Consider the following 23,772-nt stretch of genomic DNA (forward strand, 5'->3'; position numbering starts at 1 on the left):
ATATAAGTTGCAACTGTCAATTGGCCCTAAGTGTTTGCTCAATTGCATTCCCTTTCATTGATTGGTGGTGGTTACAAGCCCTCTTTTGTACAGGGCACAACCAAAAGGAGAAGACGGAACTATACAAAGGCAGAAGCCAAGAAGAATCAGGAGGACGACTCCTTTGGTGTGGGCCTGCTTCCACGTCTTGGGAATATCTGTCTAATAAAAGATCTGTCTGCCTGAGCTGAACTGAGCTGCAATTTGTCTGCTGTTTTAAACCCTTTAGTACCCTGTTTCAAATTTTTGTTGCAGCCAGACAAGAACCAAGGGAGAGAAATAAACTGACTTGACACTTTGATGCAGAGCTGTAAACTACAGCATGTGGGCCAAATCTACTCCACTGCCAGTTTTCCAATAGCTCACAAGCTTAGACTGGTTTTTGCATTTTTAAATGGTTTTAACAAAAAATTAAAGATTTTATGACATGTGAATATTATAAACAATTCAAAGCTCAACATCCATGAACAGAGTTTCACTGGAACACATCCTACTTGTTTATTTATTGCTGGTGCCTGTTTCTGTGCTACAGTGCTGAGTAGCTGGGACAGAGCCTCTATGGCCCAGAAGGCTAAAAATATCTACTACCTAGTCCTCTGCAGAAAAAGCTTGCTGACCCTTGGTACAGAGGCATAAGGAAGAAAACACACAGCTGAGTAAATGCCCAGAGACAGCAGGAAAGGGGGCCAGTATGTGGATAGAATGGAGCTTGTATACAGAAAGTGACACTTTCTTTTTTTTTTTTTTTTGGATGGTAAATCCTGGAAAGGTTCAGATCAATCCTGATCTCGATCTGACTGGTATCAGAGAATGACTGTGGGATTTAAAGAAGAGCAATAAAAATATTAATCTGGACTTTGGGACAAATAATTGGGCTTTGATTGGCTTGTGGTAAACAATGGAAATTAGACAGCACTAGAGTGTGTCTCAGTAGGAGACTGAAATTCCTCAAATGGTAAACAGGACTCTTGTCTCTACCGGTTCAAGAGAAAAGGAGGAGAACTGATGAGTCCAAGATATCTTGAAGGAAGAAGAGACTCTGATGAGTTATTAGGTAGATGTCTGATAGAGATGCTACTGTAAAGACATATACACTTCAAAATGGCTAAAATGGTAATTTTCCTGTTATATATAGTGTACCACAATAAAAAAATGATACATAGAGAATATATTTAGAATATAAATTGAGAATCACATATAGTTTCATATATATGTAAGAAAGGTCCAGTGTGCTACCACAGTTGGAAGGACATAGAATTAAAACAACAACAAAAACATAGCCAAAGCAATCCCTGACATGTGCTATGTGACCCTGGGAAACTAACTCTGAATCAGGGATTTTCGACTGTGAAATGGGGACAATGGATACTTTAAATACAAAGTTTTTTTTTTTAATTTAGGAGTAATATGTCTTATCTGGACAAAAATGCTTTTGATAGCTTTCTGTTATACTACTCAGTAAACACACAATATAAATATGCAAAATAGTTAGGGAATAATCTAAGATAACAATGAGGAAAAACAATTCAGCAAAATGGTCTCAGAGTTGGCTACTTAGCATTCTCTTTCACAATGGCTCATAACATAAGCTGAGCAAAGTTCACATAGGCTAATTAGCAATTGACTTATAAAAATTTAGCAAAATACTAGACTCATGTTTTATTTATTAACAAGGAATCCATGTGAAGGAAGATTAAAATGATTAAAATTTTTTCTTTCACTGAGTACTCAAAAGAGAAAGTCAGATTTGTATAAATTTAAAAGAAATTCACTTATTTAAACAACAGCAGAGATCAGCTGATAGGCATACTTACCAACCCCGAAGAACTTTAAAAGAACATGGCATGAACGATGAAGTCAAGTCCAAAACTTCTTTTGTGAAATCGATACATTCACCTTGGAACCCTGGTTTACTGAAAGCTTTGAGCTACAAGAGCAACACAACAAACAGAGAACAGCTGTTTGATATCATCACAGAAGCAAATGAAAACAGTTTAGTCTCATGTACTTATAAAAATTCAGCAAAATACTAGACTCATGTTTTATTTATTAACAAGGAATCCGTGTGAAGGAAGATATTCTCTTTAAACTCATTTTTTTTTCTTATGTGTTTGTCAGAAATGTCACAAATTATTTATCATTTCAAACCACCAGATTCTGGGCACAGAGGCCCAGAAAACAAATCTAGCTGTAGAAGTAAATCAGAATCCCTCCTCTGCTAAATTTGGTCCCTGTCCATTCCATCAAGTGATCATTATCCCCTGTGATGAGAAAACATGTGTGAAAAAAAGAAGCAATTTAGTGCTAAACACGAAGGCAGTTTGGATTGGTATGAGGGGTGGCTACGGCTTTTCTCTCCTGAAGCCTTCTTGATTCACAGTTAATAAAAGGAAGAACGAGAAAGCACGAGCACGTGCCCATAAATGAGCATGAGGATGCCTGTGAAGCCCCAGGAGCAGATGGCAGAGAAGATAATAATGATGGGATTAGTGCAAGATTTATAGTGAAGAAAGAAAGATGGTTGTGCCATGTATTTCAGCTTACAGGCTTCAGTCTACTGATAGAATACCTTAAATGCACAGCTTACAGCCTTATATAACTATTACCTACATTTCTGCTTTAGTTCTTTATGTCAAGGAAAATTCATGAAATCTCAACTATAATTCCCTTTAGACCAGATATAATAATGTGCAACGCCAGTGGCCTTGGATCTCTTATAATAGGTAAGAAAAAATTAATGAGGCCTATAAATATTTTATAATACACTGGAGCCTTGAAATAACACGGCCCACAGATCCAGCCGGCACTGACAGGCCTGTGTTGTAGCTGAGAATGCATCGTAATAAGCAGCTGCAGCACCACCCTCTTTCCTGCCACTGCTTCATCCAGAACAAGGCTTCACTGAGCAGCGGATGTTCGCCTCCTTCATCTTCCCAAGGGTCCTCTTAGAGACGGATGGTCTCTGAACCCTGAGGAACTGTTTCTTGGCTATCTCATTCTGCTCTGACCTTGCCTGGTCTGATATCAAAGCCAAATCCAAGCCAGAAAGCTGAGACCCCACTCCCCCTTATATAATATGATTTCCTAACATGAAACGAGCCTATGTTTGGAGTGTTAAAACACCAAGGGACTCCCAGCATTATGGAGGCATGGTCTGTCAAGTTCCTACCACGGGCCTTTGGTAGGAAAAGGCAAAAGCAAGTCCAAGACAATACAGACCTCTGGAATGCTTCCCTGTATATGCACAGTTCTACATGTCCAGGCAAACTGCCCTGGATTCCTTGATAAGGATTTCAGTTGGTGGTTTTTCAGACGATGCTTTTTAACTTTAAGGTTTGTAGAACATGAAGCTAAAAAGTAAATCATGTTTAACTCCTCAAAGTGTGGAGTGATTTCTCCTACAGGCAAATATTATCTAATTCACAATAACAATCAGAAAAGGCACATGAGAATAGGGATCACGGCTGCCTGATTCATGCATGTACTCCCAGTTTGTTGAATTAACTATACTCCTATTGCTGAGTTTAAGATTTATACTTCAGTATTTTACCATGAAGCCATAAAATGTCAAATCCTGGACAACTGATGATGCACGTTAATCATATTTCAGGTAGTTTATGTTATAACTGCTTCTACTTTTTAGTCTTAGTCTTCACACCCAGAAGCATTAAAATTTTCTCTGTTTCTATCTCTCTCACACACACAGTCTGTCATAAAGTACTGTTTTGATTCAAATAGTTAAAATACTCTTTATGCAAAGCAAAAAAAAAAAAAGGACTTAATACTGATTTGAATTTATTTTTATCCCCTAAATGAGATACGGTTCACTTAAGATGTGTCCAACGCCAGAAAAGTAACACCTCATTTTAACTACCTCACAAATGCCTCAGAATAGAATAATTCTCATCATAATAATGTTCTGAGGATGGACGCACAGAAACCAACTCAGTGACTTCTAATTATAATAATTAATCTGTGCTTTTTATACTGGGTTGGAGAAGGAAATGGCAACCCACTCCAGTATTCTTGCCTGGTGAATCCCACGAACAGAGGAGCCTGGTGGGGTACTGTTCATGGGGTTGCAAAGAGTCGGACACAACTGGTGACTAAGCACATACTGGGTGAAATTAACTGGCAGTGTCCTGGTGAAAAATAAGTCCTGTGAAGAGCTAGCTGGATGAGTCACTATTTTGGTTTCCTTTTTGGGTTAATGGAGAATAAATATACAAAACAACTCAGATACGTGGCATAGAACACAGATGAATAATCAGATGAACAAGAAATGAGTTGTTTCTAATTACACCTATCCTTCCGGGCCATGTAAGCATGGTTCCGTGCCTACCAACTCCAAATGCAAGTGTACGAAGGAAAAAAGCAGCAGTGTATCAGCGGTTTCCAAGGTGCCTTTTCACATATACTATCTTGTGTCTTCTTTAGAACTACACTTTGAAGCAGATATTATCACCCCTTTATGATGAAAATTTTGTAGAAATCCTTTCTCTTTTACTATGTATTTTTCATTTATAATACACATTAACAAATGTAATAGGTCTTCAGTATGGCAAACTAAAACCTCAAGAACTTAATTACTGAACAAAGGATGTTGTGCTTTGTTAATTTATTTCATAATATCAGAATAATTTTTGAATGTAGTTTTATTTATTCCAATGCTAAAACAATTCAACTGAGAACACTCTATCCTATCTCAATGAGATGTTCCGCAGCCCTGTGGACTTCCTGCAAGTAAACGTACTGGACGTTAAACAGAAAAAAAGGCTTTGTTTCCACTCTTCCACTACATCACGCTGTCTCATACTACAGTGCTATGTACTTCTCATATCAACTGCATATTCTATAGTGATTTTACGTCCCTGTTTACTCAGAGAAGCTTTCTTTACTTAGATAAGTACTACTTCCTGAGTATTTCTGGCCTCTGGAGGCTATAAAAAGGATCTGGTCACGTTGTTCTTATTGTTGTTCTTCAGTCACTAGTCATGTCTGACTCTCTGCGGCACCATGGACTGCAGAACATCTCATCTAGACAAGACAGTATTCTCAGAGAAATTATTTTAGCATTTGAATAAATAAAACTATCTGGTCTTAGTACCACCCCCCTCCAAATGTTTTCCTATACTGCTCTTGAATCTTACTAATATTTGACTTGACTAGAATTGTTGTTTTCTTATCTTCCATACATGGTAACAGTAACCACCACTGTTAAAGGGCCTGTGATCTCTTGAGAATTCAATCTGGCTGAATTATCCAATACAAGAAAATACTCAAGTTGCTTTTTCTGAGCTAGAATCACGTATAAAATGAAACAGAGGCTCAATATTTAAAGAAATTCAAACTTATAACTATACTGCAAATGGACTTGAAAAAGATCCCAGGAAAGAAAGGTCCTTAGCTGGGTCATAGGGGAGAAAACAGAATTTCTAGAGAATGGAGGCCTGGAATACAATCTCACTGGAAACAAAACTCACTTTTATATGAGTTAATCTAGTGAGAATGCAGATATTCAGGACTTGTGAAAAGAGAGAGACAAGGACATCCTGAACATAATTCACATTCTATTTTTGTTTGGTCTGGGAAAAATAAAAATAAAATGCCATTTGCTAATTATGAAGAACTCTGTAATGATCCTGTTCTTGTATCATATATTGTGAGCTGGCAATCAGACCTGGTGAATCGACCTTCAGTCACAGGTAAAAAACAATCTTCTCAATAAAAGGAGGTATTCTGTGTCTCAAATAAGACATATATCATCATCCTATGCTTCCACATCGGCAATGATATTTTTACCAGCGTAAATCTCTACACATGTACTTTTTGGCTTTTTGCTTCTCAGGTGACTTGAGGTTTACTTTCAAATCACCAGCATGTTAAGAATTCCCTCTGTTACTTGAACTGGAGATGTAACTTCCTTCTTAGTCCTCAGACAGAGAAAAATAACTACCCCATATAAACACAGCCTCTACCACTGTCAACCTGACTATCACAACTACTTGTGAAGGAGAAAATAACTTTATAGTTAATGAAAGGAACCAGACTATCAGCCAAGATCCGCTTGTTTTTATTTGGGTAAATGAAAACAAGCTAAACTTTCTGAAAATCTGGTCCAATGGAAATAATAAGAGCTTTGATACTGGGTAAATAAGGCAGCTTTGTCTGCTTGTTACCAAATGTCCAGCTGTCATACACTTGTCAGGACCTTTATTTCACAAGGCAGTGGTTGAACCATATTCAGAAAATAAACGGGGCCAATTTCACTGGGTGTTTGTGGCTGCTTCCTTTTTCTTCAAGTTGGACTGGAAATACTATAAAGAAAATCCTCTGAGCAATCTGTCCCAAACAAGGAAGTTCATTAAAAAAAAAAAAAAAGGGAATGGAGGAAGGGGAGAAACAGAGCTTAAAAGAATATGATTTTTTTATCTGCACTTAAAACTCAGAGAATGTGCAGCTTGGAATTATCCCAGTTTTATCTCTTTTATCTACTCATGTTACATTGATTCATGTGGAAAAAAAAGTGCTTTGAAAGTCCATGGTTGGAGTTTTCTAAGATTCAAAATAAAGATCTGGCAGGAAGTGTCTCCAGAAACTGAGTTATATTCAGAGAGGAAATGTTCCCAAGAGGCCTGAGCTAATCAGAAAATAATAAAACCTGAAAACACTGTGAAGAGAAATATGGTTTAAACTAAGCTGATTTGAGATATATAAACACTGACAGGAATGTGCAAAATGTACACAGAGAAAAAGACTCAACACTATGTAAAACTAGCAAATGTCAAATACTTAGAACCAATCATTCTTTTTGGCTGTTTGAAGAAATTTTTCTAAATTTGTTATTTTAAATGAGACAAAGGAAGCACTGTATTTTACCCCCTTTCTTATATGGTTGTACTGCTTGTACCAAGATATGTCTTTCTTTGATGTAAAATCTTGGAATTAGATACAAAAAGTGCCTCTTTTGTGATCTCGAGCTGTGTGAAATGATGCTCACTTGAATTCTAAGTCTTTGTTTTTCTCATGAATAAATGAGATAAATTCTGACCTCACAGAGTTATTAGAAGCACTAAGTAAGCACAATTTCTAGCTCTCAGTGGATAATAAACAAATATTAGGCGCCAGAGTATCACCCAGTCCTTCAAACCATTAACATACTAGAAATAAAGAAGCAGGGTTGCAGTTTTACCAGCACTTTTAACAAATTTGTGACTTAGGGTTTAGAAATACATTTACATAATAAGCATGCCATCTCTCCATGGTAAGTTTGCTCCTCCACAGGACAGCGTAACATACTATGCTGATTAAGAATGTGATGTTGAAGAATGGATGGGCAACAGGAAAGAAAGAGTGGCAGAGGTTTGAGACGAACCCAAAGTGGTCAGTGCTGAAGCTCTAGTAGGAGAAAAACAAAGGACTGTGACAAACCCAGGCCAATGTGATCAATAACAAGGATGAGCACACTGGTGCCCACAGGTTCCTAGTACAATATAAACTGCCCTGCCATGCAGACACATAAAAGTTATCTGAGGGAAAGAGACAGACTTGAGAGAAAGGGCATACATATTTAGTAAGCAATTTTTAACAATTATAAGTTAAGAATATTTTAAAACATACCAAATGTGGAGGCTCATTTATCCCAAGTGGTTCCTGAAACATATAAAAACATTTTAAGAATTATAATTGTATATTCTTAGTTGTCTTTGAAAGTGCTGAAAATATCCTTTGGAAAACAAAATATATGATCTGACCAATTTACTAGATTCTTTGAACTGGTAAGGACCCTCAAATCATCTACTAAATTAGTTTATAATAACCTTAATATTTATTACTAATTCATTTTGAGTAATATTCATTTTGAGCTAAAAGAAAAATGTGCCCCAGTGTCCATTAGAAAGACCCTGAACTTCTCACCACTTCTCTCCCATCACTATCTCAGGGGTACCCTTACTGTTCTGCAGTGCTTATTAGTATCCACACTGGCCACACTCTTTCATAACTTTGTAACTTTGCACATATGGAGATGATTACTTCTTTCTGAACTGCCTTTTCTGCCCTACTTCCTTTTCTGGAAAGATTGCTTGTATCCTCTAAAGCATCACTCAAATCACCTCTTCTTGAAGTCTGGCATGGTCCCCAGAGCCCCAGGCTCTCCATGTTCCCTTTCCCTGGTCCCTCAGCACTGCTTACACCTGCCTACACACTTCATTTTCTCACTAGTCATACTGTAAGTAATAGTGCATAATAACTGTCTGTCTCCTCCCAGAGACCCACTGGGGCAGGCTTATTCATCTTTTATCTCCAGTGATCAGTCCTGTCTGACATGTCAAAGGCACTAAATACATGCCACTGGATGAATGAACTGATCAAATGACAAGAGTTCCTCATCATGGAGGTGCTAATACTACCTACTAGCTGTCTATGGAGTCTACAGAAATTCATATGCTGTTTCATTTTCTCTGTAGATACATAACAGCATAATCCAACAGTCCCACTTTTTTAAGGCCCGTTCCACACATCGACTGTATGCCATACATGCCACTGGCACTGGCTATGTTCATATCTAACTTACCAACTGGATGGGTCGTATTGACATGATTGTATTATCTGATCCTCCCCAGTCAAAAAAGCACTTGTATTTCCCTTTCTCCAAAATGTACTGTTCTCCACAGAAGAACTTCTGCTGGTAGGCAACCCATCTAAGTAGGATAAAAAAGAAAAAGAACAGAGGTGACCCAGAATTGAGCAACCAACAATTTAAACACCAAAGAAGCTCATGATTCTTACGAGTCAACTTACACGCCACTTTTAACATGAATGGACCTTGTTTCACTGCCAAAGCCAATTTCTCCTAAGTCAGAAATTTCCTGATTTGTAATGTCAATAAACTTCCCACTTTCCAGATCAGAGTCAAACAGTGTGATTGAAGATTCTATGAAATTCTAAAAAGAAGAAGAGGAAAGTTGAGGGAACACAGGCATTTTGTTTTATGGCTTGCTGTATCTTGGCAATTTTCACATGCTTTTGGGATAATTTTCACACAACTTCAGGAAGAATTTTAAATGGCACTGAAGGCAATTTTAATAGGCATTACTCCTAGACAGTTTAAAGAAAACATAAGTCTGAATTTACTTTAAGCAGAGAAATACAATTTTATGAAACTAGAAATTAGTTCACAGTCAGTAAACTGCTGGCACTTACAGACTATCATATGTAACAGTAATTATAAAGGAAACTAAGTCTAACTTGTGCCTAAAGAGCAAAAGCCACCTGAAACAGAAAGTAAACATACAATGTACTGTGGGCATCGTGGGAGAGGATTTTATGAGCTTAAATATAACAGAATAAATGAAATTTGCTTGAAAAAATTGTTTTATAAAAATTAAAATCAGAGGACATCTCCATGTAGTCAGACAGAACACTTAAAAATAACAGAAAAATTATAAGACCCAACTTGACAGTTAATTCACAAAATAAACATTATTTACAAAAATGATTAAGTTAAAAACAAACAAATATCTAATTTCACTACAAGAATAAAGAAATTCAAATTAAAACAGATATAGTTTCACTTTTTAAGTCAAGAAATATCTAAAAACCCAGTTTTAGCAGGGAACGTCTCTGGTGGAAATATATGTTCTGCAGCTATTTTAGAAAACAATTTAAACATATATTTAAAAGACTGAAATTGTTTATTCTTTGAGTGTGATATTCCTTTTAAGTTTCTTAAAACTAAATGACAGCTAATTTATATGCAAAGATGAATTATTTATCATAGTGAAAAGCTGCAAAGAGTATAAATGTCCAAAAGATTTACAAACACAAACCTTTAAGCATCCATTGCTTGATGGAATAAAAACAATTAAGGAGACTTTTTAACAAGTTAACAGTTAAAAATATATCACATACTCATTTCTGCCAAGAGCTTTACATGCCTCATTTCTGATGTGATTATTTTACTATCACTCCTATTTTACAGCTGACAAAATTGGGTCAATTCCCTGATATATCATAGCTATTGAGGGGCAGAGGTTGAACTTGAGTGTAAATCTGTCTATTCTAAACTCTTAATCACTGTCAGATATAAATGTAAGGATAAAAGAGTAGGACAAAAACTAAAACTTAAAAGCTTGGTAAGATGAGAAGTTCTCACAAAACCCTCAACTTTTCATTTAAAAAAGGATAGAAGAAAAAAAAGAAAAACCAAGAGTGGTTACCTTTGGGTCCAGAAGTTGAAAAATTTTACCCTATATTTTTTCAGAATTTCAAATAGGTGTATTTTTAACTGGAAAATACAGAACGCATTAAAACAAATAAAAACTCTTTATTTCTGCCTATTATTTCATTGTTTGTAGCTCAAGTTTTAGACCTACAGAAAAATGTTGTCAGCTTTTATACATCTCAAACACTATCAAATTTCTCATTATGATTATTATTATTATTACAATCTAAGATTTCCAGGACAAACATTCATTTTACATGAACAAGCAAAACAGTATCCAATAAAAACAAAGCATCTATGAGGAGAAAGAAAATACATCTGAAAAAAAAATTCTCTTGCACTTACAACGCACATGTCAACTTTCAAGGATTTTAAAAACTGCTGATACAGGTGGGTCAAATTTCATTTGAAACTTCAGGAAAAAAGATAAAGGCTTTTTACTGAAATTTTTATTATATTTTCTAAGCCATATTTGGGTTTTCAATTCCTCCTTCAGTAAACATGTGGAACCTGAGAACACCTGTCACCTTCATTGCTTTGCATCTTTCTTAAAAATGCGGAAGCTAGGTGAATTTAGTCTTTATGACTCCCACTATCTATCCCGCATCTTATTAACAGAATACTTTTCAAACATGTGCACTTGTTATCTTTTTGAGCTTCCTTAAATCCTGAATTTACATATATGTGTATATATGTATGCATGTACATATATACACATTGATATTTCTGTATCTCATTATAGACATAGATCTGGAATTTTCCAAATACAAATCTAGAGTATACATATATGAAATCAAGGCCCTAACATCCTATTAGAGATTTCTTGGGCTCCCTGGTGGCTCTGTGGTAGAGAATTCACCTGCCAATGCAGGAGACATGGGCTTGATCCCTGGGTTGGGAAGATCCCCTGGAGAAGGAAATGACAACCCACTCCAGTATTCTTGCCTGGGAAATCTCATGGACAGAGGAGCCTGGTGGCCTATAGTCTATGAGGTCACAAAGATTTGCACACAACTTTGCAACTAAATAACAACAGAGATTTGCTTGCCCAGGACAAGCCTCCCCAGTGAAATTTTACAGCCTGGGTACCGTATCAACAAACTTGCTTATACTGACAAAAGAAACTTCCATCACCCAAGGAACATGAACTTGCCTCTGTTTCTTACAACCTGAAAGTACATACCTAGCTCCAGGTGGCTGTGAGGATACAACGTGGTGATGACAAGTGAAGGTGGCCATCTGGGTACTAGTCAAGAACTGATATCAGTAGCTGCCAACCAAGTCAGGCCCAACCACAATGGGTAGGCCTTCAGCAGCTCTCACACACAGACCTCTCCCCGCCTACTCTCGTGACTCTGTGATGACCCACCTCTGCTTTTACCTTGTCTGCCCCTACCACTGTTCTCTATCTACTCCCTGTTAGGGTTATAAGGGAGCAGAGATAAGCTGACATATGCTATGGGCCACTGTATCACACTGGAGTAAAATGGGAACATGTGCTGTGATTGTGCCTTTTCATTGAGAAACCACTTGTATTACGGTGTGATGTTTACTTGAACACTGTTTTGATGAATCCTATGGCATGGGTTGTGGGAGACTGGCAGCCGTGAGGAGGGTGAGGTGGGAAGCAGGCCGGAGGCACAGGCCATTGGGCCATGGTGCAGCCTGGGGCTGAACAGAGAAGGAGGAGTTTACTGTCACAGGACCCGGTGCCAAGTACAAGTGCTGGCAGTCCACGGGTTCACAAATAAATATACTCACATGGCTGGAGTCTCTGTCCTTCCTGCTCTGGCTCCCATGCCCAGAGATGTGGCTAAGGGCACAGGGGTCTCCTAACAGAGACACTGTTCTCTCATTTAACCTCCTGCTTTTGTTTATTCATAGCTTTCCTTGCCTTGTAGCTTCTGCCTTCCATCTTTTTCTAAAAATGTTTCTGAGTCTGTCTCCTGGCTTTGATCCTCTCTGCTTGTTACACTCAAACCTACCAAATACACAATATCTGATCCAGTTGACTAGCTGCCATCAATATGGTGTTCCTGCTGTGGGGAGCTCTAACTCTAAGCCAAATCCAATCATCTGGGGCAAAATCTCCAGGGTCACATGTCCAAAGTAAAATAAATAAAATATGTAAGAAAACACAAAAACAAAAAACCAAACCTAACTGCCTTGTTCATGAGGTGGCTGCAATAGGACCCAAGTCCTGTGAGGTTACCAGGCCACCATCATTCCAACTCTAAGCACAATTAAATAACTTAAACTTATTAAATAACTTTCAAAGTCACATGGATTTAAGCGGAGCTCTGTTGCTCCAGAAAGATGAATAATGATGGAACCTCAAATCTGCCCTCCATTTTAAAGCATTTAAACAGAACCAAAAATCAGGCGAGTCTAATGCAGTCTCAGGCACAGTACTCCCCACTGTTAGAATGAGCTAATGAGTAGTTGCTTCAGGACCAAAAATAAGTCTTAAGGATCAATAATTTGATTACTTTTAAATTTCATAAAATCCCTCAGCTCATCAGGTTCTGGAACTCCTGCACCACAACCCCCTTGGGTGGGCAGCATAAAACAAGACACCAAGACACCAGGGGAGATCTGATGTGCCCATTAATTTAGGGGACACAACGGTGTCTGCTGCATACCACCTGGTTTTACAGATCTGAAAAGAGGCCCCAAGTCTGAAAATCAGAACAAAAGCAAATCCAAACCCAGGAGAGTTTGAAACTGAGGGAAAACAAGCATACCAAGAAACTTATAGAGAGAGCCAAGAATAAAAATTCCTTCTTTAATCCCTGGAGTCTAAATTACTGCTGTATTCCTTCCTCCTGGTCCTTTTCTCTTTATAAAATAATCAACTCCAAGTCACTATATCTGCCTGACTCATTTGGAATTAGAAACACATTTCTGGTCATCCTCTCCAAAGCACTTCGTGACACAGACCACATTATCCCTAAGGGACATGTCCAAGATCTGACCTTTGTAGATCCAGAGTGTTCCATATACTAGAGCCAGGACATTAGAAGACTGCATTATGTTATGCAACTTTTCTACCTTTCATCTGTTTATTTGATATTATTTCAACTTAGATCTCAAAAGCAGTGCTTTACTCTTTCCAGGTTAGAGACCTTTGAGAGCCTATATGTCTCACATCAGCACTGCCTGTTAATCCCACTGTCTATGACAACCCCAAGAGCTGTTCACCCTATGTCTAACAATAACTGTATCATATACTTAAAATTTTCAAAGAGGGTAGATCTTATGTTGTGTCTTATCACAAAAAAATTACTAATTGTAAAGAGAAAATGAGGAAACTCTGAGAGGAGACAAGTATGTCCAGGGCCTTGATAGTATGACGGGTATATACTTATTCCCAAATGCCTTGATTGTCTACAATAAATACGTACAGCTTTCTACATGTCAATCATGCTTCAATAAAGTGGTTTTTAAAAAGAGAACCTCTACCCAATTCCATGCTATGTCTGAAGAAAATATTTCATCTGAAAACATTTGTGTGAACATAATTTTCAGACTGTTTATAATTTAAATTTATGTAAATAATTCTTTACTATACACGTGTATTAGTCTGCAGAGTAACTGTATATTTACAGCTACAAATGAAATGTTAATAAGCTATTGGCTGAATGAGAGTCCAGCTTTCCACTCCTGAAGTGCTTTTTAGTCTAGTCATTCTGTGACAAGGAAAACGGGAAATGTGCCATGGGCTCTAGAGTAAGACAGAGCCACCCATCAAATTACAGCTCTGCCCCTGGGCACAGTACCTAAGCTCTGAGATCCTCAGTTTCTGCATCTGTAACATGGGAGTCATAAAACTCTCTATCTCATCATTTTTGTGAAGATTAAGTACAACTATGCATGTAAAGCCATTAGTAAGCACCTGAAGATGTTAGGAATATCATAATGAGGATGATGATAATATCTTTACAAGCTAGTCTTACTTTTTTAAAAACCTAATTTAAAGATAATAGGTTTTCTTTGAAGGAAATTATGTGTATTAAAAACTATGTGTTATCATTTTCATAAACACCAAAAACTTCTATTTGCAGCAGCAGTTTAATTTCTGTTCTCATAGACTGTCTATATCAAGTATCTCCTGACTTTTTAGCTATAGTGTTTTTTTCTTTCCAAATTTCCTACTATTTGAGGAATTCAACTGTGAAATCTTAGAGTTTTGCCTGTTTTAGTCACAGTCACCTTGGAAGATACCATCACATTTTCTGCTGGACATTTCTAGAAGCAAACTTCGACTCCGCTTTTTTCTTTTAAATCAGGAGGGAAATTCTTAAAATCATTCAGTACTAGGTGGGAGATGCTCTGAATCATGATGCTTAACTTCCTCGATGCATGTGGTTATCATGAACTAAAAGAGAAAAAGATGCAGGCTTTATCATGTTTTGTCTGGCATGCCTTTTAGTCCTCAAGGAAGAAGTGGCTAGAGAAAACCTGTGGCCCCTGTACATTAGAATTAAGTACTAAATACCTCAAAAGCTACCTGTCCACTGCTCAGACAACTTAGTACCCAATCTTCAGTTGGCTCTGCTAAACTTCTTTTAGGTAGAACTGGTTTTTCAACTCACGTTTTTACTAACAAGGATCACTGTGGACAAAAAAAAAAAAGCTCCCTTATTCCCTGTGATTCTTCTCTCCCATTCTGGCTCCTGCTGCCCGACCAAGTGAGGCATTGCAACAGTGGTGCCTGTGACCCTGACATAGAAACTTCGGGGACAGAGCAGCAAAAGCCCACCTGGACCCAAGAATCACCCGTCACTGCATCATCAGTGCTTCAAAGGGTGGCTTTGGAGGCCATGCCAGATAGTTTAGAGTTTATATGGGAAAAGATTATTTTGGAAATATACTGCAGTGGTATAACTTCTTAATTATGAGAAAACATGGCCCTCTGAACACACTACAGAAGTCTCCAGAGCTGGTCAGAAAAGTGAGCAACATCTGATAAGCAAGCCCTGATATCCTGCAGAATTCTCTAGCGTCCTTCTAGCTCCTCTTCCCTGTGTCTTCCAGTCCTGGAACATTCTAGACCTCCTGCCTCCAGGCTTACCTCCTTCACCTCATGCTAGTTCTTGATACATTCACCAAAAAAATAAAAACCTTTCTAAAATGCTAATCTAATCACGCTCAGTAGGCCTAAAATTCATTCCTTCTGGTCAAGAAAAAAAGTGTGAACTCCTCAACATGGCATATAAGGCCCTTCATTTTCTGGCTCTGGATTCATCTTCCCGAGCTCTAATATCCTATTTTTACTGCATTTCCAAAATATATCAGTTTCACTTATATGAGGGTTTCTCAACTTCAGCACCAGTTATATTTTAGGCTGATGACTCCTTGCTGTGGGGACTGTCCAGTGAATTGTAGGGGTTGAACAGCCTCCCTGGCCTCTACCCACTCAGTGTCTGTAAGCCTGACGTCCCCCAACCTTCCCAAAGTCATAACAATCCAAAATGTCTCCAGACACTGCCAGAAGCCCCCTGTGTGAGCTCATCCCCAACACTGGCTCCTAGCCTTGCTTTTTAAAATGTTAACCTCTTGCTAAAACACCCATCTTTCTTCTTCACCCTGTTCCCAAATTTCACTTAGCTAACTCTCAAACTTGAAATTTCAACTCAGCTGCCCTCTTTCCCCGTCCACTTCAAAAGGGAAGTATTTGACTTTTCTCTGGGTATCCTGAATACTTTGTGTTGAATCCAATCACAGTCAAACAATATCAAACATTTACATAGGTACTATCAACCTGGTGGCTCAGACGGTAAAGCGTCTGTCTACAATGCAGGAGACCTCGGTTCGATCCCTGGGTCGGGAAGTTCCCTGGAGAAGGAAAAGGCAACCCACTCCAGTACTCTTGCCAAGAAAATCCTGTGGACAGAGGAGCCTAGTGTCCATGGGGTCGCAAAGAGCCGGACACGACTGAGCGACCTCACTTTCACTTTCATCAACCCTAACAGATGGGGAATCAGTGTCTAGCCATCATATCTCCAGCACCTGACACAATCTATCTAACAGCAGGTGTTCAAAAGTCATTATGAATCAATGGATGAAAAATACACATAAATATTCTGTAATAATCATGGCAGTTAAGAAAGGCAAGTCATATAAGCCATTCAGTTTAATGGTCTCAGGTAGTAGAAACATTTTATCATTTTATATTCTACCAGAGGTCATGCCCAGTTTTCATGGAAAGCTAAAAAAAAAAAAAGAAAAAGAAAATTAAGAATAAGGAAGTTAACTCACAGCTTGTAAGTACCGGAAAGACAAGATGGAACCACTTAATGCCCCAAAGGCATTACTGTCTTCAAAATCTCCTTCTTCAAGCAAGAACTGCTGGCCTTTAAAATGTTCTTTTTCATAGGCAACCCATCTACAAATAGAGGACATACAACTGAGTTATTAATAAAACCGCAGTCAAGAAAGAGAGAAAATCATGATAAAGCACCCAGTTGCACATCACCTCTCTTAAAAAAGCAATACACTTATTTTGCTAGCATTTACAGAGACAAACAAATAGTGTAAACTTCATGGATCAATAATTTTTATAGTTTGGAGGCTTTTGCCAACAAAAGGTTAGCTGTTACAGGATTGCAACACAGGAACACATTTAATGTTTGTAGCCTGACCCTATACCACCATCACAGCATGGTCGGAGAATAGCCTGCCAAGGAAAAAATAATGGAAAGCACAGACAATGAGAAATACTGCAAAGCCACAGTGAGATTCAAAGACAATCAGTCTTATTTTTCTGATTAAGCCCTGCTGGAATCACAGAATGATCACTATATTAAACATGTATTTAGGGTTTAACTCAAAGATCAGAAACATATTACAGGAGGGTTTAGCAAGGAGAAGCTAGGAAATTCGACTGGGCTGGTATTAGCCCTGGTGGTCTAAATATATACAAAGACTTCTGTAAATATTTACAGGTAGGAAATGTTGCTCCCACCATTTTATCAGTGGTGATAATGGAAACAGGAAGCACCAGGGCAGACTTTCCAAGGACAGAGGTTTCTTGACTTCTAATTTAAAATTATCAGTACCGAACACTAATAAACACAGTTAACTCATTAGTTCTTCAGGAAACTTACCTTAATCTGCAGTAACCCACAGTAGCTAATGCAGTGTGGACATAGATAAAACACATGCTGCCCTGCTTAAATCTGCCCTTAGCTGGCACTGTGTAACTAGAGTGGGACCCGCTCCAATGGGGCAGATTCCAAGAGTGACTACTGTGGGCTCCTGGGTTGGGGACTTCTGAATTCTAGAGCTTGTCAAAATGAAGCCGGGTAGGGCTAACTACATTCTTTTGGGAAGATACAAAAAGTATTCCTAGGAACTGTTTTCCTAGGGTACAAAGTAACAGTAGCCACTCAGTACTCCTGAACCCATATCTAATTTCTGTAGGTGTGCCTATGGTAGGGAAAAGGGTAAGGGTCCATGTGAGTTAGAATAAACATTTTATACATATTAGCAAATTTGTAAAATATAAAGAAACTACTATTATTCTATTCTTAAACTACTAAGTGAAAATAAATTTTACAAGAGAACTTTCGAATTTTAAGTTTATATAAATGGGACTATTCAAAACATGCTTTTAATATACCTGAATGGGAAAAATAAGATACAAAAGACCTAATATTAAAGGAGAAATCAGTAAAGTATAACAGTTCAAAAATCTGCACAGCCTTTCTCAATAGATTAAGCTTTAATTATGATTAAAATTTACATATATCTGGGATATTTAAAAATAGATGTTATCTGAGAAAAATTAAGACACATCAACCTCATTTTCTCTAGACTCCTTAGGAGAGAGGTGAGGAAGAGTTCCTATTATTTACAGATAAAGTTCAAGAGTTAAAGTGAAAAATAATGAAATAGTGAAGCAGTAAAAAAAAAAAAATAGTAGAATTAGTGAAACAAATAAAAGTCACCTGTTCATCTTTATATTGGACATCACATTTTTCTCCTGCTGCTGCTGCTGCTAAGTCACTTCAGTCGTGTCCGACTCTGCGTGACCCCAGAGACGGCAGCCCACCAGGCTCCCCCGTCCCTGGGATTCTCCAGGCAAGAACACTGGAGTGGGTTGCCATTGCCTTCTCCAATGCATGAAAGTGAAGTCGCTCAGTCGTGTCTGACCCTCAGAGATCCTATGGACTGCAGCCCAGCAGGCTCCTCAGTCCATGGGATTTTCCAGGCAAGAGTACTGGAGTGGGGTGCCATTGCCTTCTCCAGCAGGTGTCATATAAAAAATGAAAGTGTGTATAATGTTTTACTAGCCATAATATTTTGAGATTTTATAAAATAATCACAAATACACTTAGAAAATAAGTGCACATGTCCACAGATCAGAGAACACGATGACTACACACAACACAATAAAAATTTATCCAAAACAGATTTGTTTTTCAAGCCTCTGATAAATTTTTTAAATTCAAAGGTGAGGAACTGGATAATAACTAATATTTCAGACTGAGACAGGCTGGGGCCTGGGACCCTTTGCTGCAGTGTTGCAATGCTTACACGTGAATAAACCTCTCCTGGAGGAACAAAGTACGAAGAAACTATGGGACTACAAATCACTGTGTTCATGTACAGTTGGGGCAAACTCTGGACAAAAGACACAAAGACCAAAAATAAAGAAAGAAAAAGCAGGGAGTCAGGAGCAAAAGCAGAGAACTGTGCATGCCCTGTGCAGATGATACCACCTAAGGGGTGGGCAAACCACTAAGCCGTCAATTCCCGGACAACCTCTACCCTCACTCCACATAAGGAACAAGCTCGCCTCTACCTCAGGGAACAAGCAAGCAGGGGAATCCTGTTGTTTGTTCTTGATCCCCTCTGCTGCAATGAGAGCCCTAATAAAGCCTTGCCTGAATTTCCAGTCTGGTCTCTGATCAATTCCTATTGATTAAGGAGGTCAAGAACCTTGGTCAGTAACAAGACTAGTTACAAACATGACCTACATATCCAATTCATTGCATAGTACATTTCCATTTTGGCTACTGTATCCATTACTTGAACTAGTGTCAGAAACTGCAAAGACTAAGTCTCTAAATATAGCCCCTTGAGTAATCTTAAACAAGTCATTTAACTTCTTTAAATGAAATATTTCTGAGCAGCATCTTCTGCTAGAATACAACGAACAAGTTATATGATGTACTGCAAATAAGAGATATTGATACTTAAATGAAAATAAACCAACATTTCAAATATTAATAATTCAACCTATCAACAGAGAGATTAACATGTTGTCTGAAGGAATTCTAGCCCTGAGTTGACCATGGCAATTAAGTTATGAGAAAAGCTTCTTTTCTATGATTTTACCTGTGAGGATACAAATACAAAATTTCACTCTAGTCCAGTAACTGCTGATTGGGAGTGGGGTAGAAGGCGATGGCAGCCCACTCCAGTACTCTTGCCTGGAAAATCCCATGGACTGAGGAGCCTGGTGGGCTGCAGTCCATGGGGTCGCTGAGGGTTGGACACGACTGAGCGACTTCACTTTCACTTTTCACTTTCATGCACTGGAGAAGGAAATGGCAACCCACTCCAGTGTTCTTGCCTGGAGAATCCCAGGGATGGGGCAGCCTGGTGGGCTGCTGTCTATGGGGTCGCACAGAGTCGGACACGACTGAAGCGACTTAGCAGCAGCAGCAGCAGCAGCAGAGGTGCACTGGTTACACTTGGATTTGTTCTTCAGGAACTTTCTTAAAAACAGAGCAGGGCCAGAAGGTAACCAATGTCAAGAACCCTTGATTTTGTAAACACACAGCCCAGGCTACCTCTTTAATGAGAGAGGACTCACTGCCAAGACCCTTAGCACCAAAAGCCAACTGAGGCAGAACAGAGTGAAAACTGGGACTCTCGTGCATGTGCACAACCTGTCAAGAAAGAATCTTGCCCTGCAGTTCGCATCTTCTGTACTGTGCTTACAAATACGAAGCGCTTAAGGTTTAGAAACCGTTCCCTTCATTTAATCTATCTCATAATTTCTAATACTAACACGAGTTCACAGAAAGCTGCCAGTAATAGGTTCTATTTCCCACATTTCAGAAGGGACGTATATTTTTAGATTAAGGTAGGTTGTTTTTGCTCTGCTCAGCACGTTTTGTGTGCTGATCTTCAAAAGTAGACAAGGGAATCACGTATGGAAAATATATAATACTCACACTCCACCGATGACACGGATTGATCCAATTCCATGAAAGTCTACATCATTTTTTAAAAAATTAGGGACAGAATCTATGTGTTCACTAAACTCTTTGGCCTGTCCATGGAAGTGAGGTTTTTCATAAATAATAACCTGAAAAATATGAAAAAAATCACTTAGCATGCTCATATTTTAGAATAGATACATACTGATTTATATGACACTGAAGGCTACAACCTGAACGAAGGACCACTGTTCATTTTCTTCCTTTCTACTCAAAATATAGAATACTGTCTGACATTCACAAGGAATATGTGAGTCTTTATCCATTATAAAGATAGAATATCTTGATAATATGTTTCTCTTATATCAACATACTCAAATGTAATTACATGTTCTATTTACCCAAATCCTAGGTCCATTGCAAACAGTAAGCTGTCTTGAACTATCTATGTTTTTCTCTCTGTTCAATATTTGATACAGACCCGCTATATATTTACTGACTTTCCTCTATTAAGAAACCAAAATTCTCTTGAGTTTAAGAAAACTTGCTATTTCTTGCAACATTGCTTGTATGGTCACTACTAATCACTGAGAAGAATTACACATGCAAATTCTCGAATTTAAATAAAAAACTTCCTAAAAGTTAGAAATGATTGAAAAAAATTTGGTATTCTTATTGGATATCTGGTTCAAATGGAGGAGGGAATGCAGTAGGATACAGATATCTAGCATTTCGTTTACTTCAAACTTGGATTGGCACAAGTACTTCCCTTCTATTTTTTTAAATTTTATTTCCCAAGCATAAGCTGCCCTTCGGGTTCAGGGAAGTGATGACAGTAATAGCACTCATCTACCTACACTTTATCACCTGGTCCTATTTATGGCTGATGGCATAATTTGTATACAATTGGTGAATAAAATCTCATGCTTAGACACACTGAACCAGCAAGTTATAGCTTCTTTATTTAAAAAAAGAAAAACAACAATAACACTGAGAACATTACACAGACTTAAAAAAAAATATTTAGTACTGCTCCTGCTGTTTTCTACATATTAAATTTTCAGAGTGCTGCATTGGAAGTGATGAAGTATTATTTGGGTTTAATACATGCTACATATGTTGAACACATTGAAACTAAGTAAGAAGCAATAATTCTTTGATGAGTAAGTCACAAGCCAACATCTAACAACTTAAAAATTGTGACTGTCTAGGATAACCATTCCATTCACATGCCTCAGACTGCAACTGTCCACCGAAGAGCCAGCCCAAAGTTCTGCTGCAGCAAAGAGACTGAGACAAGTCACTCAGGGAGTGTCACAACCAGTTCTGCACTTATTAGGTCACTAGTTCAAAACCTTGGCTGCATGTCAAGAGTCACCTAGGGAGCTCTGAAAAATTTTAACCACACCCCAGGCCAAATAAGTATCTTTTCCAATGGAAACCAGGCATAAGCATTTTTTTTAGAACTCACATATGTATGATTCTAACATATAGCCAAATTATATTAGATTCACTCAGATACTAAGTTTTAAAAAAAACTCCATCTATGTGATTGGGAGAATGGTAGTCAATTCCACAAATTAGGAAGCCTGGAAATGGGAAAGCTGGAGGAATTGTGCCTTGGTTTGGAGAGGAGGATGGATGAATCCCTGTGTCCCTGCCTGACTCTGAAAGTGCTCACTCTAGTTAAACAGAGGTCTGTTTGCATCTTTCATCACTACACTGATTTTCTTCCTATCTCTCTTTATAGGCATTCTACAATCCCATTTCTTTCTCTTTCCCAAAACGTACTTAATTCTGGCATTACTGACACCCCAGTTTTCAGTGCTTCTACTGTTCCCTTCAGATACTCATACTTTCAAACTGACATCACCTGATAAAGCTGCTTGCATCTCCTCCTGATCATCCTTGATCTCCATCCTGAGCACCACTCCCAAATGCCTGCTAAGTATTTCCACTTGAAAGTCTAGCTATCACCTCAACCCCTTGCCCCTGATAAAATAAATATCAAACCTATCATCTTTCCAGCCTATAGGTGCTTACTGGGTCTGACTGGGTTGTAAGAACAGACCTCCACCTTTCTGTACTGAGCCCTCTTGTCATTTGAGCATGGGCCCTCAGCAACTCCTTTGTGCAGTCACTGCCCACCAACCCAAGATACATTACCTAGATATTGCCAGCATACATTCAGGTAATCACATTTTAACTGTAATAGTCCCAAATAGTTAAGGGGCTTCCCAGGTGGTACTAGTGATAAAGAACTCGCCTGCTAATGCAGGAGATACAAGAGACGTGGGTTCAATCCCTGGGTCAGGAAGATCCCCTGGAGAAAGAAATGGCAACCCACTCCAGTATTCTTGCCTGGAAAATCCCATGGACAGAGGAGCTTCATGGGCTACAGTCCATGAGGTTGCAAAGAGTCGGACATGACTGAAGCGACTTACCACACACACAAATAGTTAAAGATTTAATTCTCAAACTTTTTAGCCTGCTACCAAAGTGTTCAAGACTCACCTTTAAGTTCATAGGCATTTCCACTTTCAGTCCACCCTTAAGATGACAAAAAATTTTAATATTAGATATATTCATATTTAAAACATAACTAACCACAAGTAACTAAGTAATGTATGTAGGTTACATAAAAACTTGATTGGGGAAGATTACATACCAAATTTATGTTGTGGTATTTAAAAATTTTAAGTATAGAATTCTACAGCAGTCAAAATCAAGTCAGACTACTCTATATCAATGTAAATGGGGTAAGAAATCTTGGAAAGATACTTTCCAGAGTACAACCACTACAAGGAAGGAAACCAAGCTTTAGTGCTTAAGTACATGTGACCAATTAAAGATTTAATTCCACAGCAGAGTGTCTCAAAAAGAAGAGTGGAGTTGTTAGTACACTGAAAACTTTGATTTGGCACGGTAGATTTCTAAACCACTTAATACTCAATTTCTTCTCTACAAAGGCTTGGGCTTTCTGTGTTAGAGCATTTCATTTTCCAAGTCCTATCGCAGTTGCTGTCTTTGTGACCACATGGAGATAAGAGCATAAAAGGTAACCCAGTCCTCACAAAAGCTCTAATGTATAATTTCTTTATTTCCAGTGCTACTCTGCATTGTAACATTCCTTAAAATTTATGTTTTTGTTGGTTTTTAGTATTTTTTAAGGCACAGCACAAAAACGGTTTGTCACATAGCCACTATTTAATTGAACAGTTTGCCCCTCAAATAAAAATATTTGCAACAAAATAAATCATTAATACAAACATTTATTACTTTTAAGAAAGTAACCATTCACAGACCTACCCATTTATTATTAATGGTGAACTT

General features: G+C 38.1%; 1 protein-coding gene across 1 annotated transcript in view; it reads right to left on the reverse strand.

Annotated features, from left to right (window-relative positions):
• Positions 1-23,772, reverse strand: part of CRYBG3 (crystallin beta-gamma domain containing 3) — a 122,558-nt gene that overhangs the window by 33,364 nt on the left and 65,422 nt on the right. Inside the window, exons 10-16 of the mRNA XM_040226612.1 lie at positions 22,954-22,989; positions 20,455-20,588; positions 16,526-16,652; positions 8,842-8,984; positions 8,615-8,741; positions 7,660-7,692; positions 1,854-1,966 (exon numbers count right to left, since the gene is read on the reverse strand). Coding sequence (XP_040082546.1) covers positions 1,854-1,966; positions 7,660-7,692; positions 8,615-8,741; positions 8,842-8,984; positions 16,526-16,652; positions 20,455-20,588; positions 22,954-22,989 — 713 coding nt within the window. The remainder of the gene's footprint in view (positions 1-1,853; positions 1,967-7,659; positions 7,693-8,614; positions 8,742-8,841; positions 8,985-16,525; positions 16,653-20,454; positions 20,589-22,953; positions 22,990-23,772) is intronic.

Source organism: Oryx dammah, unplaced genomic scaffold, assembly GCF_014754425.2.
Source record: "Oryx dammah isolate SB20612 unplaced genomic scaffold, SCBI_Odam_1.1 HiC_scaffold_2, whole genome shotgun sequence".
Lineage (NCBI taxonomy): Eukaryota > Metazoa > Chordata > Mammalia > Artiodactyla > Bovidae > Oryx > Oryx dammah.